This window comes from Entelurus aequoreus, linkage group LG09 (genome assembly GCF_033978785.1).
Source record: "Entelurus aequoreus isolate RoL-2023_Sb linkage group LG09, RoL_Eaeq_v1.1, whole genome shotgun sequence".
Classification (NCBI taxonomy): domain Eukaryota; kingdom Metazoa; phylum Chordata; class Actinopteri; order Syngnathiformes; family Syngnathidae; genus Entelurus; species Entelurus aequoreus.
Genome location: NC_084739.1, coordinates 66,712,381 through 66,729,498, shown reverse-complemented (window position 1 = coordinate 66,729,498; position 17,118 = coordinate 66,712,381). Strand labels below are relative to the sequence as shown.

Here is a 17,118-nt window from a genome sequence, read left to right as displayed (position 1 = left end):
ATAGTAGGCAGCATAGTGGAACTCGGTAACAGACAACGAAGACGACTATTTTTGGACAAAAAAGGATTCACAACCGTGTCTTTTTGAAGCTGAACTTACTGAGGATGAAGTGCTGCTTATAGAAGCGAGCACGACAGAAGAGTGAGACGTCGGAGCAGACGGAAGCCGGGAGAGGGGAATGAAAGTTATTTTGTCGCTGTAAATATGGAAATTGGACACAAACTATTTTGACATAAATGGAGTGCTTAGCCAAAATCAACAGGAAACGTCCCCCGGCCAGCTGGACCAAACAGACAAACAAAACATGAAATAATACTTTACAGATACTGTAATATAATTGTTCATGGTTTTCCACTCCGTACAGTGTGTTTTTTAATCATGGCAGACTCGGTAACAGACAATGAAGACGACTATTTTCGGACAAATTAGGATTCACAACCTTATCTTTTTTGAAGCTGAGTATATAGAGGATGAAGTGCTGCTTATAGAAGCGAGCACGACGGAAGAGTGAGACGTCGGAGCAGACGGAAGCCGGGAGAGGGGGATGAAAGATATTTTGACGCTATAAATATGGAAATTGGAGACAAACTATTTCGACATAAATGGAGTGCTTAGCCAAAATCAACAGGAAACGTCCCCCGGCCAGCTGGACCAAACAGACAAACAAAACATGAAATAATACTTTACAGATACTGTAATATAATTGTTCATAGTTTTCCACTCCATACAATGTGTTTTCTAATCATGGCAGACTCGGTAATAGACAATGAAGACGACTATTTTCGGACAAATTAGGATTCACAACCTTATCTTTTTTGAAGCTGAGTATACTGAGGATGAAATGCTGCTTATAGAAGCGAGCACCACGGAAGAGTGAGACGTCGGAGCAGAGGGAAGCCGGGAGAGGGGGATGGAAGTTATTTTGACGCTATAAATATGGAAAATGGAGACAAACTATTTTTACATAAATGGAGTGCTTAGCTAAAATGAGGATTCACAGCCTTATCTTTTTGAAGCTGAACATACTGAGGATGAACTGCTGCTTATAGAAGCGAGCACGATGGAAGAGTGAGACGTCGGAGAAGACGGAAGCCGGGGGAGGGGGATGAAAGTTATTTTGACGCTATAAATATGGAAATTGGAGACAAACTATTTCGACATAAAGGGAGTGCTCAGCCAAAATGAGGATTCACAGCCTTATCTTTTTGAAGCTGAACATACTGAGGATGAACTGCTGCTTATAGAAGCGAGCACGACGGGGGAGTGAGACGTCGGAGCAGACGGAAGCCGGGAGAGGGGGATGAAAGATATTTTGACGCTATAAATATGGAAATTGGAGACAAACTATTTCGACATAAATGGAGTGCTTAGCCAAAATGAGGATTCAAAGCCTTATCTTTTTGAAGCCGAACATACTGAGGATGAACTGCTGCTTATAGAAGCGAGCACAACGGAAGAGTGAGACGTCGGAGCAGACGGAAGCCGGGGGAGGGGGATGGAAGTTATTTTGACGCTATAAATATGGAAATTAGAGACAAACTATTTTGACATAAATGGAGTGCTTAGCTAAAATGAGGATTCACAGCCTTATCTTTTTGAAGCTGAACATACTGAGGATGAACTGCTGCTTATAGAAGCGAGCACGATGGAAGAGTGAGACGTCGGAGAAGACGGAAGCCGGGGGAGGGGGATGAAAGTTATTTTGACGCTATAAATATGGAAATTGGAGACAAACTATTTCGACATAAAGGGAGTGCTCAGCCAAAATGAGGATTCACAGCCTTATCTTTTTGAAGCTGAACATACTGAGGATGAACTGCTGCTTATAGAAGCGAGCACGACGGGAGAGTGAGACGTCGGAGCAGACGGAAGCCGGGAGAGGGGGATGAAAGATATTTTGACGCTATAAATATGGAAATTGGAGACAAACTATTTCGACATAAATGGAGTGCTTAGCCAAATTGAGGTATCACAGCCTTATCTTTTTGAAGCTGAGTATACTGAGGATGAAGTGCTGCTTATAGAAGCCAGCACGACGGAAGAGTGAGACGTCGGAGCAGACGGAAGCCGGGAGAGGGGGATGGAAGTTATTTTGACGCTATAAATATGGAAATTGGAGACAAAGTATTTTGACATAAATGGAGTGCTCAGCCAAATTGAGGATTCACAGCCTTGTCTTTTTGAAGCTGAACATACTGAGGATGAAGTGCTGCTTATAGAAGCGAGCACGACGGAAGAGTGAGACGTCGGAGCAGACGGAAGCCGGGAGAGGGGGATGGAAGTTATTTTGACGCTATAAATATGGAAATTGGAGACAAAGTATTTTGACATAAATGGAGTGCTTAGCCAAATTGAGGTATCACAGCCTTATCTTTTTGAAGCTGAGTATACTGAGGATGAAGTGCTGCTTATAGAAGCGAGCACGACGGAAGAGTGAGATGTCGGAGCAGACGGAAGCTGGGAGAGGGGAAGGAAAGTTATTTTGTCGCTGTAAATATGGAAATTGCACACAAACTATTTCGACATAAATGGAGTGCTTAGCCAAAATCAACAGGAAACTTCCCCCGGCCAGCTGGACCAAACAGACAAACAAAACATGAAATAATACTTTACAGATACTGTAATATAATTGTTCATAGTTTCCCACTCCGTACAGTGTGTTTTCTAATCATGACAGACTCGGTAACAGACAACGAAGACGACTATTTTCGGACAAATTAGGATTCACAACCCTATCTTTTTTTAAGCTGAGTATACTGAGGATGAAGTGCTGCTTATAGAAGCGAGCACGACGGAAGACTGAGACGTCGGAGCAGACGGATCCCGGGAGAGGGGAATGAAAGTTATTTTGTCGCTGTAAATATGGAAATTGGACACAAACTATTTTGACATAAATGGAGTGCTTAGCCAAAATCAACAGGAAACGTCCCCCGGCCAGCTGGACCAAACAGACAAACAAAACATGAAATAATACTTTACAGATACTGTAATATAATTGTTCATAGTTTTCCACTCCATACAGTGTGTTTTCTAATCATGGCAGACTCGGTAACAGACAACGAAGACGACTATTTTCGGACAAATTAGGATTCACAACCTTATCTTTTTTGAAGCTGAGTATACTGAGGATGAAGTGCTGCTTATAGAAGCGAGCACGACGGAAGAGTGAGACGTCGGAGCAGACGGAAGCCGGGAGAGGGGGATGAAAGATATTTTGACGCTATAAATATGGAAATTGGAGACAAAGTATTTCGACATAAATGGAGTGCTTAGCCAAAATCAACAGGAAACGTCCCCCGGCCAGCTGGACCAAACAGACAAACAAAACATGAAATAATACTTTACAGATACTGTAATATAATTGTTCATAGTTTTCCACTCCATACAGTGTGTTTTCTAATCATGGCAGACTCGGTAACAGACAACGAAGACGACTATTTTCGGACAAATTAGGATTCACAACCTTATCTTTTTTGAAGCTGAGTATACTGAGGATGAAATGCTGCTTATAGAAGCGAGCACCACGGAAGAGTGAGACGTCGGAGCAGAGGGAAGCCGGGAGAGGGGGATGGAAGTTATTTTGACGCTATAAATATGGAAAATGGAGACAAACTATTTTTACATAAATGGAGTGCTTAGCCAAAATGAGGATTCAAAGCCTTATCTTTTTGAAGCCGAACATACTGAGGATGAACTGCTGCTTATAGAAGCGAGCACAACGGAAGAGTGAGACGTCGGAGCAGACGGAAGCCGGGGGAGGGGGATGGAAGTTATTTTGACGCTATAAATATGGAAATTGGAGACAAACTATTTTGACATAAATGGAGTGCTTAGCTAAAATGAGGATTCACAGCCTTATCTTTTTGAAGCTGAACATACTGAGGATGAACTGCTGCTTATAGAAGCGAGCACAATGGAAGAGTGAGACTTCTGAGAAGACGGAAGCCGGGGGAGGGGGATGAAAGTTATTTTGACGCTATAAATATGGAAATTGGAGACAAACTATTTCGACATAAAGGGAGTGCTCAGCCAAAATGAGGATTCACAGCCTTATCTTTTTGAAGCTGAACATACTGAGGATGAACTGCTGCTTATAGAAGCGAGCACGACGGGAGAGTGAGACGTCGGAGCAGACGGAAGCCGGGAGAGGGGGATGAAAGATATTTTGACGCTATAAATATGGAAATTGGAGACAAACTATTTCGACATAAATGGAGTGCTTAGCCAAATTGAGGTATCACAGCCTTATCTTTTTGAAGCTGAGTATACTGAGGATGAAGTGCTGCTTATAGAAGCCAGCACGACGGAAGAGTGAGACGTCGGAGCAGACGGAAGCCGGGAGAGGGGGATGGAAGTTATTTTGACGCTATAAATATGGAAATTGGAGACAAAGTATTTTGACATAAATGGAGTGCTCAGCCAAATTGAGGATTCACAGCCTTGTCTTTTTGAAGCTGAACATACTGAGGATGAAGTGCTGCTTATAGAAGCGAGCACGACGGAAGAGTGAGACGTCGGAGCAGACGGAAGCCGGGAGAGGGGGATGGAAGTTATTTTGACGCTATAAATATGGAAATTGGAGACAAAGTATTTTGACATAAATGGAGTGCTTAGCCAAATTGAGGTATCACAGCCTTATCTTTTTGAAGCTGAGTATACTGAGGATGAAGTGCTGCTTATAGAAGCGAGCACGACGGAAGAGTGAGATGTCGGAGCAGACGGAAGCCGGGAGAGGGGGATGGAAGTTATTTTGACGCTATAAATATGGAAATTGGAGACAAAGTATTTTGACATAAATGGAGTGCTCAGCCAAATTGAGGATTCACAGACTTGTCTTTTTGAAGCTGAACATACTGAGGATGAACTGCTGCTTATAGAAGCGAGCACGACGGAAGAGTGAGACGTCGGAGCAGACGGAAGCCGGGAGAGGGGGAGGAAAGTTATTTTGACTCTATAAATATGGAAATTGGAGACAAACTATTTGGACATAAATGGAGTGCTTAGCCAAAATCAACAGGAAACGTCCCCGGCCAGCTGGACCAACATGATTGTTCATGTTTTTCACTCCGTACAGATTGGTGTTCTATCACAGTGTTGTGCATTCCAAACTCAAACGCGTTTCGTGTTGTTGTGGAAGCTAGCTTATCTCTTGCCGTAGTTCGCTTTTTGCATTTAAATGCCAATTATGAATGGTAAGAATTGTCATCCACTTTTGCATCACACATTTACCAACCAAGTTGAGACTACGGGCCTGATTTACTCCAAAAAAATCTCTATCAAGTCACACTTTTGTCATTCGAGTCGAGACTTAGCGGTAACTTCTTTTTACACTTGAATGCCAATAACTGCGAGAGTGTTGCAAATAAAGAAGGTGCTATGTTGGAATTCTTATTCATATTGATACTGTTGTTGATATTATTCATTTATGTTTGACTACTTTTGGATTGTTTTGTGTCATGTTTGTGTGTCCTCTCAATGACTCTGTTGATTGCTATTCTGAATGTTGCTGGGCTTTGGAATTGTTAGGAAAAATATAAAAAATATAAAAATAAATAAATAAAATCAATCAAATCAAATAAAGGAGGTGCATGTGTGAGAGTACCTGCTCTGCATGCGTCCTTTTCCCCTCCATGCTCCCCACTCTGGTTCTCCTCTCGGGCACGATGAAGATCTCAGCAGTGGTGGGCAGACCAGGGAGCACCGAGACCAGCAGCTGGTCCTCGCTGATCCCTGTGACCTTCAGGGACAACGATCACGTTTCATGTTCCAAATCTCAGATGTGACACGGGTGTGGACGTGTTATGGTGTTATAAGTGTAGAAGAGTTTTCATATGGTTTGTGTAGAAGGACAAACATGACACAAATATTCATAATTGTTAGACATCCCACTGTTTGTATTCAACATGCTTGACCGATGAGATTATTTAGCGAAAGCTGTTTTGTCCTACTAATTTTGGTGGTCCTTGAACTCACATTCCGTTTCCTTTAATTTGGACACACACATCTATACCTTTGGCCATTCTAAGACAGTCAATTCCAGGAGTTATCTCACCTTCTGAGAAGTTGTACTATTGTTTTATAATGTTGTAAAAATGTGGACAATAAATATTACATGTCAACATCTATGTCACCCTGCGAAATAAAGTCCTTCTGATAGTAGGCTAATATAACTAATATAGACACTTACATCATGTGTTGTCTTCATTATAACACTTATATAAGACTTTTAAAGTCATTTTGACAGTAGGCTAATATAACTAATATAGACACTTACAACATGTGTTGTCTTCATTATCACACTTTTAAAGTAATTTTGATAGTAGGCTATAACAGGTAATATAGACACTTACATCATGTGTTGCCTTCATTATAACACTTATATAAGACTTTTAAAGTCATGTTGATAGTAGGCTAATATAGACACTTACATCATGTGTTGCCTTCATTATAACACTTATATAAGACTTTTAAAGTCATTTTGATAGTAGGCTAATATAGACACTTACATCATGTGTTGTCTTCTTAATAACACTTATATAAGACTTTTTAAAGTCATTTTGATAGTAGGCTAATATAGCTATTATAGATATTTACATCATGTGTTGTCTTCATTATAACACTTATATAAGACTTTTAAAGTCATTTCGATAGTAGGCTAATATAGCTAATATAGACACTTACATCATGTGTTGTCTTCATTATAACACTTATATAAGACTTTTTAAAGTCATTTTGATAGTAGGCTAATATAACTAATATAGACTCTTACATCATGTGTTGTCTTCATTATAACACTTATATAAGACTTTTAAAGTCATTTTGATAGTAGGCTAATATAGACACTTACATCATGTGTTGTCTTCATTATAACACTTGTATAAAATTTTAAAGTAATTTTGATAGTAGGCTAATATAGCTAATATAGACACTTACATCATGTGTTGTCTTCATTATAACACTTATGCACGATTTTAAAGTCATTTTGATAGTAGGATAATATAACTAATATAGACACTTAAATCATGTGTTGCCTTCATTATAACACTTATATAAGACTTTTAAAGTCATTTTGATAGTAGGCTAATATAGCTAATATAGACACTTACATCATGTGTTGCCTTCATTATAACACTTATGTAAGACTTTTTAAGTCATTTTGATAGTAGGCTAATATAGACACTTACATCATGTGTTGCCTTCATTATAACACTTATGTAAGACTTTTAAAGTCATTTTGATAGTAGGCTAATATAGACACTTACATCATGTGTTGTCTTCATTATAACACGTATATAAGACTTTTAAGGTCATTTTGATAGTAGGCTAATATAGCTAATATAGATACTTAAATCATGTGTTGCATTCATCATAACACTTATATAAGACTTTTAAAGTCATTTTGATAGTAGGCTTATATAAGTAATATAGACACTTACATCATGTGTTGTCTTCATTATAATACTTATTTAAGACTTTTATAGTCATTTTGATAGTAGGCTAATGCAGCTAATACAAACACTTATATAAGGCTTTTATTTTTGATATTTTTGGTCCAATGCGGCTCTTTCAACGTTTGGGCTGCCGACCCCTGGCTGAAAGCAACATTGGCTGTCACAAATCAGCACAAAGACGCAGGTCGGATGTGACAGTTTTGGGGGAAAAGGAGCTTTTAGTGCATTTGTGCCGTAACCAGAAGTCTGCTGTCAGCTTCCTGGCGTCTAGCGTGGTCGTATCTGACGAGGCAGAAGGTCAAAGTGAATGTTTTATACCGCGGGATATATTTAGAGACCACTACATCCAGCTCGTTTACATAAGCGGCCGCCTTTTTGACATGGTGCCCTAACGAGCGGCGGCCATATTGGACGTCTCCGTGTACCTCTCTCTGCGCGGACTGACCTGGATGACGGAGCGCTTCACCACACGGCCGATGTCCTCGCGCCACTCGGGCAGGCCGGGGTTGGCCTCGTCCAGGTTCGAGGAGAAGGCCACAATTTGTGACTTGAAATAATCTGGAACGCAAACAGCAATATTGCAAAAGTACGCCTCGTACTGTCCATCTGTCATTAGTCAAAGATCCTCTCTAAACGACAGCAGCGCGCTACTGTTTTTAAGGACATACTGCAAAAAATGCCTGTCAAAGATCCTCTAAATGGCAAGAGGACACTACTGTTTTATACAAATTACTGGAAAAAAATAAACAAAGATCATCTATTTCTCCCTGACCACCTGAGGGCACCACAGACTGTGGATGCTTTTAAAAAAGGCTTAAAAACCCTTCTTTTTAAAAAAGGCTTTTTTTAAATATATGCATACTACTTTTAGCTATTTTGCTGTTGTAGTTTTTTTTAGTTTTTTTTAGTTTTATTTTCTTTTTAATACACTGTAGCACTTTGAGGTTGTTTACTCAATGTAAAGTTCTTTTTATAAATAAAATCTATTATTATTATTATTATTATTATTATCATTATTATTTGACAATAGATGTGTTTTTAGAACCTACTACAATAATACTTTGTCAAAGATCCTTGATGTGACAAGAGGTCTGTGCTGTTTTATAAGTGTTGCTGCAGAAAACACTAGTCAAAGATCTTCTATACAGCAAGAGGACACTGCTGTTTTATACGAGTTAGTGGAAAAAAACAAAAAAAACAAAGATCCTTTATATGACAATAGATGTGTTTTTGGAACCTACTACAATAATGCTTTGTCAAAGATCCTTGATGTGACAAGAGGTATGTGCTTTTTTGTAAGTGTTGCTGCAAAAAACACCAGTCAAAGATCCTCTATATCGCAAGAGGACACTACTGTTTTATACAAATTACTGGAAAAAAACAAAACAAAGATCATCTATATGACAACAAATGTGTTTTTAGAACGTACTACAAAAATGCTTTGTCAAAGATCTTTGATGTGCCAAGAGGTCTGTGCTGTTTTATAAGTGTTGCTGCAAAAAACACTAGTCAAAGATCCTCTATATGGCAAGAGGACACTGCTGTTTTATACGAGTTACTGGGAAACAACAAAAAACAAAGATCCTCCATATGATAATAGATGTTTTTAGAACCTACTACAATAATGCTTTGTCAAAGATCCTTAATGTGACAAGAGGTATGTGCTGTTTTATAAGTGTTGCTGCAAAAAACACTAGTCAAAGATCCTCTATATGGCAAGAGGACACTGCTGTTTTATACGAGTTACTGGAAAAAACAAAACAAAGATCCTTTATATGACAATAGATGTGTTTTTAGAACCTACTACAATAATGCTTTGTCAAAGATCCTTGATGTGACAAGAGGTCTGTGCTGTTTGATAAGTGTTGCTGCAAAAAAAACACTAGTCAAAGATCTTCTATATAGCAAGAGGACACTGCTGTTTTATACGAGTTACTGGAAAAAAAACAAAAAACAAAGATCCTTTATATGGCAATAGATGTGTTTTTGGAACCTACTACAATAATGCTTTGTCAAAGATATTTGATGTGACAAGAGGTCTGTGCTGTTTTATAAGTGTTGCTGCAAAAAACACTAGTCAAAGATCTTCTATATGGCAAGAGGACGCTGCTATTTTATACGAGTTACTGGAAAAAAAACAAAAAACAAAGATCCTTTATATGACAATGGATATTTTTAGAACCTACTACAATAATGCTTTGTCAAAGATCCTTGATGTGACAAGAGGTATGTGCTGTTTTATAAGTGTTGCTGCAAAAAACACTAGTCAAAGATCCTCTAAATGGCAAGAGGACACTGCTGTTTTATACGAGTTACTGGAAAAAACAAAACAAAGATCCTCTATATGACAATAGATGTGTTTTTAGAACCTACTACAATAATGCTTTGTCAAAGATCCTTAATGTGACAAGAGGTATGTGCTGTTTTATAAGTGTTGCTGCAAAAAACACTAGTAAAAAATCCTCTATATGGCAAGAGGACGCTGCTATTTTATACGAGTTACTGGAAAAAACCCCAAAACAAAGATCCTTTTTATGACAAAAGATGTTTTTAGAACCCACTACAATAATACTTTGTCAAAGATCCTTGATGTGACAAGAGGTATGTGCTGTTTTATGAGTGTTGCTGCAAAAAACAGTAGTCAAAGATCCTCTGTCACGTGAGTGCCTTTTGACCAATCATTGAGATCGCCTAAAACCGGATTGGCCATACTCTTTATGCACGATTCTGGTACAAACAAGTGAAAATAAACACTCGTCAAAGATCGTCTATATTACAGGAGCTGTTTTTAAGAACCTACTGCAATATTGCTTGTTAAAGATTACGACCTGAATGCTGTACTGTTTTTAAATGCTATTCAAAGATCCTTTCTATGGTAGTTGATGAGGTACTAATGCAAAAACGTCTAATCAAAGATCCTCTATTGACCAGGGGCTGTTTTTAAGAACCTACTGCAAAAATGATTGTTAAAAATTACGACCTGAATGCTGTACTGGTTTTAAATGCTAATCAAATATTATCTGTTTTTCAGGCCCAACTGTAAAATCATTAGTCAAAGATCCTCTATCCGATAGACTCTATCGGATAGGAACTGTTAAGAAAATGGATGGATGAAAGGACATGTCAAAGATCCTCTATGTGACAAGAGGGCCCGGCTGTTTTATAGGAAAAAACACTAGTCAGAGATCCTCTGTATGACAGTTATGGCCCTAATGCAAAAAACGTCTAAACAAAGCTCCTCTATTGACCAGGAGCTGTTGCACTGCAAATATGCTTGTCAAAGATCCTCTATGTGACAAGAGGGCTCTGCTGTTTTATAAGAGCGACTAGAAAAAACACTAGTCAAAGATTCTCTTTATGATAGTTGTTAAAGACTTAATACAAATAAAAATGTCAAAAAACCTCTTTGTTACTTTTAAAAAAGTACTATTCATAGATCCTTTATGTGACAAAAGTGCTCCGTCATTTTTTTTAGGCCCTACTCTATAAACACGAGTTAAAGATTCTCTTACGATAGAAGTGCACACGTTTGATTGTTTGTCGGTCCTCATAAAAGGTGAAATACGACAGGACTTTACCATAAACGGCCAGAGTCATCTGGTCCTGATGCACCGTGTTCCCGACTGAAGCCTGAACCGTGACCACGTGACTTCCCTCCTGGGAGAAGGTGAAGGACATCCTGCCGTCCAGACTGGTGGCCGGCTGAAAGGACGAAGAATGAACGTGTGAATGCGTCACACGTTGGACAACACGGAGGAGGGGGAAGAAGCGGCTCGCCTCGGTTTTGTTGTCAAACCACCAGTAGTACGTGACTGTTCCCACGTTGTTGGGCCGCAGAGTCGTGGTGAAGTTCACCGCCTTGTTCTTGACCACCACGGACGATGCCGAGAGCTGCACCTGCTCCAGTTGACCTTGGACCAGGACACAAGCAAACAAGTCCAAGTTAAATGAGTCCATTTGAAGTGGCTTGTTTTTAATGAGTCCAGGGCTCCCTCTAGTGTTGTGAAGTGGTTCCTGAACCACCACCTGGATTAGGTCAGACTCACACGTGACGTGGAGGTAGAGCGTCACCCGGTCGAAGCCCAGAACGTTGCTGGCTGTTGCAGACACTTGGTAGATGCCCACTTTGCTGTACACATGCTTGACCCCGTCTTCTATGGAGCTGATGTTCACGTAGGATATAGCGGTCCCGTCTCCAAAGTCCATTGTGATACTGGTCGTAGAGCTGAGACCCTTCGAACGGTCACATACAACAGCGGGCGGTAACAACATGGGTACTATGTAGGACTATCAAGAATACAGATAAGCACCTCTTCCAGAAAGACCAAGAAGGTGACGTTCTTGTGCAGAGTGGCCACCAGTGTTCCTTCGCTGGTGAAAAGCTGGAGGCCTCTGGGAACCTGACTGGGACACTTCTGCCGCCTGGGGCTGTACTTCAACAGAGTGCCCTCTGTGCAGTTGTTAGACAAAGCCTTGCGATATCTTCAGGTCAAAACAATCAAAGATGAAAACAGTTCATTATTTAATTAGTTATGTTGCAATCTGAAACCATAGGTCATGAGCTTTGGGTTATGACCGAAAGGACAAGATCACGGGTATAAATGAGTTTCCTCCGCCGGGTGGCGGGGCTCTCCCTTAGAGATAGGGTGAGAAGCTCTGTCATCCGGGAGGAACTCAGAGTAAAGCCGCTGCTCCTCCACATGGAGAGGAGCCAGATGAGGTGGTTCGGGCATCTGGTCAGGATGCCACCCGAACGCCTCCCTAGGGAGGTGTTTAGGGCACGTCCGACCGGCAGGAGGCCACGGGGAAGACCCAGGACACGTTGGGAAGACTATGTCTCCCGGCTGGCCTGGGAACGCCTCGGGAATCCCCCAGTAGGAGCTGGACGAAGTGGCTGGGGAGAGGGAAGCCTGGGCTTCTCTGCTTAGGCTGCTGCCCCTGTGACCCGACCTCGGATTAGCGGAAAAAAATGGATGGATAGATGGCAAACTGAAACCTACGCCTCAAACCATCCTAATCAAAATTCCTACTCTCTATACATAAACCCTAATTCTGAACACAAATCCTACTGTATTCCCTAACCATCAAACCCTAACCTCTAATCTTAATCCAATGTCCCTAACCCAATCCAACCTTAACCCAACTCGGTAGTAGTAAGTAGCCTTCTAACTTTAAACCCTATTCACAATACTTAGTTTATTGTCCCTATACCTTTCCCCTCACCTTAACCCGTAGCCTCTTGTTCTTTGCCCCGAACGCTGACCCAAATCCCTCACAAAACCTCGAACCATAAACCTAATCCCTTGTCCAAACCCCTAAAACCTAAATCAAAAACATATTCCTTAACACTTATTTCTAATTCCCAATGCCGTGTCCCTAACCCTAACCTCCTAAAACCTAGTGCTTTGTCACAAACACCAAACGATATTAAAACAAAAAATATATTCCTCCCCCCCACACCCATTTTCATACAGTTTTAAAAAGCTCCAGGAAGCCACAAGGTCGGTGCTAAAGAGTTGCGGGTTGTCCACCCCGGCCCTAAACCTTAACCAACTGCACCCCTACCAGTAGTCCCATACCCTCTACCCCAGGGGTGGGCAATTAATTTTTACCGGGGGCCGCATGAGCAACCCGAGCACTGCTGGAGGGCCACATCGACAATATTTCAATTAAATTTTGCTCAATATTTTTTTTTATATATACCGTAAGATAAATAATAATAATAATAATTAATAATAATACTTTCATTTAACCTAACTTAACTTTATACCAAAAGCACTGCTTTGGAAATCATTTGTACCCCTTTCAGAGATCACATTTAGTTCCCCTTAAATATCCTCATGTTGCACAATGAAATGTAAGCATAGGATGAAGTGTGCATTCCTGTAACTTTCTCTAGTAACAACATTCCATGATTAATATAAATAAATTAACATTAATAATAAATGACAGTAAAATAAGCACACGTATGACTGAGGAGTCATAGTGTAACTTTGTGTGGTGTTTCAGTTGTCCGACTTTTTGTGTGGCCATAAACGCACCAGTGGTTTAGTGGTATGCGTGTTGGTGACAGATGACAAGTTGGTTTTGGCCTGGTTTGTACGGCAGAAAATGACTAGTTTTTCGAGATAGAAGTGTTTTACTCATGTTTTTGGTGTGGTTATGGCCGAATATAAACAGTTTTGTTCAATAAAGTGATCGATATAATTCCTGGCCTCGAAGCATCTCGATAGACGTTACAATAATTGAACGGTGTTCAATTGAACGGTGTTGACGAACACCGTTAGGGCCGCTTGTTGTCACTGTCACTCAAAGTTACATTGCAAAATTACACAGAATAAATGTGTTTATTTTGTTTAGAATTCAGATGGGATTTGATTTGGTGCGCTGCATATATTTGCTGTGCGCAGAGGACGCTTGAGCAGTGCGCAATTGCGCAGGCGCGCACCTTAGAGGGAACGTTGCTTGGCAGTCCATGTCTTGTTGAAAACACGGCATTCGTCGTCAACTTTTCTCTTTTTAGCGTCTCGGGTGTAAACCGTGCATCACTTGTCGCTGCATGTGCACCTTCACTCACAGGTTACACCCGGACATACGCCCATAAATAACACTTTTCAAAATAAAAGCAGCACAGTTGTATTGCGTGCATGACATAGATGTTTTTTAAACTTTATTTTGTAATTTGTGATTGCAGCTGTTCACATTCACTCACAATCACGCACGCACGTACGTCCACACGGAAGTAATACAAATAACGCTTTTCAAAACAAAAGCAGCACCGTTGTATTGCACACTCGACATAGATACTTTTTTAAATGTATTTTGTAATTTATGATTGGCCTCACGCGGGCCGGACAGGGACGCACAAAGGGCCGGATGTGGCCCGCGGGCCGCAGAATGCCCAGGTCTGTCCTACCCTGAACCTATAAGGCCCAACCTCACCCTTAACCCATTTATATATAATAAAGTCATATCTAGGTTCTTTCAGACAGGAGAAAGAGTAGATTCATCTTCAGCATCTGATCATCACGACATGACAGTGACACGATGTGACTGCGTACCCTGTGGAATTCAGGAAGCTGTCCCCGCTGATGCAATCTCTGGACGTGGCCGACGGAATGAACCAGAACGCCGGACTGCAGCTGCCGTCGACTTGCCTCTCGAATCCATAATCGCTGTTTCATGTGGAGGACAAAGATGCACTGGGCGTTAGGACGTCTTCCTGGAGATATCAACTGAGCTAAAACAGAACGATACAGCGCATGAATACATACAGTAGATGGGCTGCGGAACCATAGCATGGTGGAGTCGACATAAACAAACACATATTTTTAATATAAAGAAAGATCATGACAGAGTCCTTAAGTCAGAGGCATTTTTAAGGTTGTGTCTATGAATGTTCTCATTCATCTAGGTCAGGGGTCACCAACGCGGTGCCCGCGGGCACCAGGTAGCCCGTAAGGACCAGATGAGTAGCCCGCTGGCCTGTTCTAAAAATAGCTCAAATAGCAGCACTTACCAGTGAGCTGCCTGTATTTTTTAAATTGTATTTATTTACTAGCAAGCTGGTCTCGCTTTGCCCGACATTTTTAATTCTAAGAGAGACAAAACTCAAATAAATTTTGAAAATCCAAGAAAATATGTTAAAGACTTGGTCTTCACTTGTTTAAATAAATTCATGAATTTTTTTACTTTGCTTCTTATAACTTTCAGAAAGACAATTTTAGAGAAAAAAATACAACCTTAAAAAATGATTTTAGGATTTTTAAACACATATACCTTTTTACCTTTTAAATTCCTTCCTCTTCTTTCCTGACAATTTAAATCAATGTTCAAGTAAATTTATTTTTTTTATTGTAAAGAATAATAAATACATTTTAATTGAATTCTTCATTTTAGCTTCTGTTTTTTTCGACGAAGAATATTTGTGAAATATTTCTTCAAACTTATTATGATTAAAATTCAAAAAAATTATTCCGGCAAATCTAGAAAATCTGTAGAATCAAATTTAAATCTTATTTCAAAGGCTTTTGAATTTTTTTTAAAATTTTTGTTCTGGAAAATCTAGAAGAAATAATGATCTGTCTTTGTTAGAAATATAGCTTGGTCCAATTTGTTATATATTCTAACAAAGTGCAGATTGGATTTTAACCTATTTAAAACATGTCATCAAAATTCTAAAATTCACCTTAATCAGGAAAAATGACTAACGATGTTCCATAAATTCTTTTTTTAATTTTTTCAAAAAGATTCAAATTAGCTAGTTTTTCTCTTCTTTTTTTCGGTTGAATTTTGAATTTTAAAGAGTCGAAATTGAAGATAAACTATGTTTCAAAATTTAATTGTCATTTTTTTTCGTGTTTTCTCCTCTTTTAAACCGTTCAATTAAGTGTAAATATCATTCATTATTAATAATAACATAGAGTTAAAGGTAAATTGAGCAAGTTGGCTATTTCTGGCAATTTATTTAAGTGTGTATCAAACTGGTAGCCCTTCGCATTAATCACTACCCAAGAAGTAGCTCTTGCTTTCAAAAAGGTTGGTGACCCCTGATCTAGGTCATCTCAGGGCATTCAATCAGATCGTAACCGGACTGTTTGGTTTATCTTAGAAGATGTTTCGCCAGTCAGCCGAGTAGACTTCATCAGTTTGTTCTCATAGACTTACAAACCCCAAAAGCAGTGAAGTTGTCACGTTGTGTAAATGGTAAATAAAAACAGAATACAATGATTTGCAAATCCTTTTCAACTTATATTCAATTGAATAGACTGCAGAGACAAGATACTTAACGTTCGAACTGGTAAACTTGGTTATTTTTTTTGCAAATAGTAGCTCATTTGGAATTCGATGCCTGCAACATGTTTCAAAAAAGTGGCAAAAAAGGACTGAGGAAGTTGAGGAATGCTCATCAAACACGTACTTGGGACATCCCACAGCTGAACAGGCTAATTGGGAACAGGTTTGGGTATAAAAGCAGCTTCCATGAAATGCTCAGTCGTTCACAAACAAGGACGGGGGCGAGGGTCACCACTTTGTCAACAAATGCCTGAGCAAGTTGTTTAAGAACAACATTTCTCAACCAGCTATTGCAAGGAATTTAGGGATTTTACCATCTACGCTCTATAATATCATCAAAAGGTTCAGAGAATCTTGAGAAATCACTGCACGTAAGCCATGATATTACGGACCTTCGATCCCTCAGGCGGTACTGCATCAAAAAACGACATCAGTGTGTAAAGGATATCACCACATGGGCTCAAGAGCACTTCAGAAAACCACTGTCAGTAACTACAGTTGGTCGTTACATCTGTACGTGCGAGTTAAAACTCTACTATGCAAAGCCAAAGCCATTTATCAACAACACCCAGAAACGCCGCCGGCTTCGCTGGGCCCGAGCTCATCTAAGATGGACTGATGCAAAGTGGAAAGGTGTTCTGTGGTCTGACGAGTCCACATTTCAAATTGTTTTTTGGAAACTGTGGTCGTCGTGTCCTCCGGACCAAAGAGGAAAAGAACCACCCGGATTGTTCTAGGCGCAAAGTGTAAAAGCCAGCATCTGTGATGGTATGGGGGTGTATTAGTGCCCAAGGCATGGGTAACTTACACATCTGTGAATTAATGCTGAAAGATACATACAGGTTTTTTTTTTTGTTGAATGAAGCCGCAT

The 17,118-nt window shown here is 39.9% G+C and overlaps 1 protein-coding gene across 1 annotated transcript in view; it reads right to left on the bottom strand.

Moving 5' to 3' along the window:
- The window catches only part of LOC133657636 (VPS10 domain-containing receptor SorCS1-like), a 79,124-nt gene that overhangs the window by 21,718 nt on the left and 40,288 nt on the right, over positions 1-17,118 (bottom strand). Inside the window, exons 10-16 of the mRNA XM_062059203.1 lie at positions 14,513-14,626; positions 11,762-11,933; positions 11,498-11,684; positions 11,229-11,362; positions 11,030-11,153; positions 7,897-8,009; positions 5,603-5,737 (exon numbers count right to left, since the gene is read on the bottom strand). Of these exons, the coding sequence (XP_061915187.1) occupies positions 5,603-5,737; positions 7,897-8,009; positions 11,030-11,153; positions 11,229-11,362; positions 11,498-11,684; positions 11,762-11,933; positions 14,513-14,626 (979 nt within the window). The remainder of the gene's footprint in view (positions 1-5,602; positions 5,738-7,896; positions 8,010-11,029; positions 11,154-11,228; positions 11,363-11,497; positions 11,685-11,761; positions 11,934-14,512; positions 14,627-17,118) is intronic.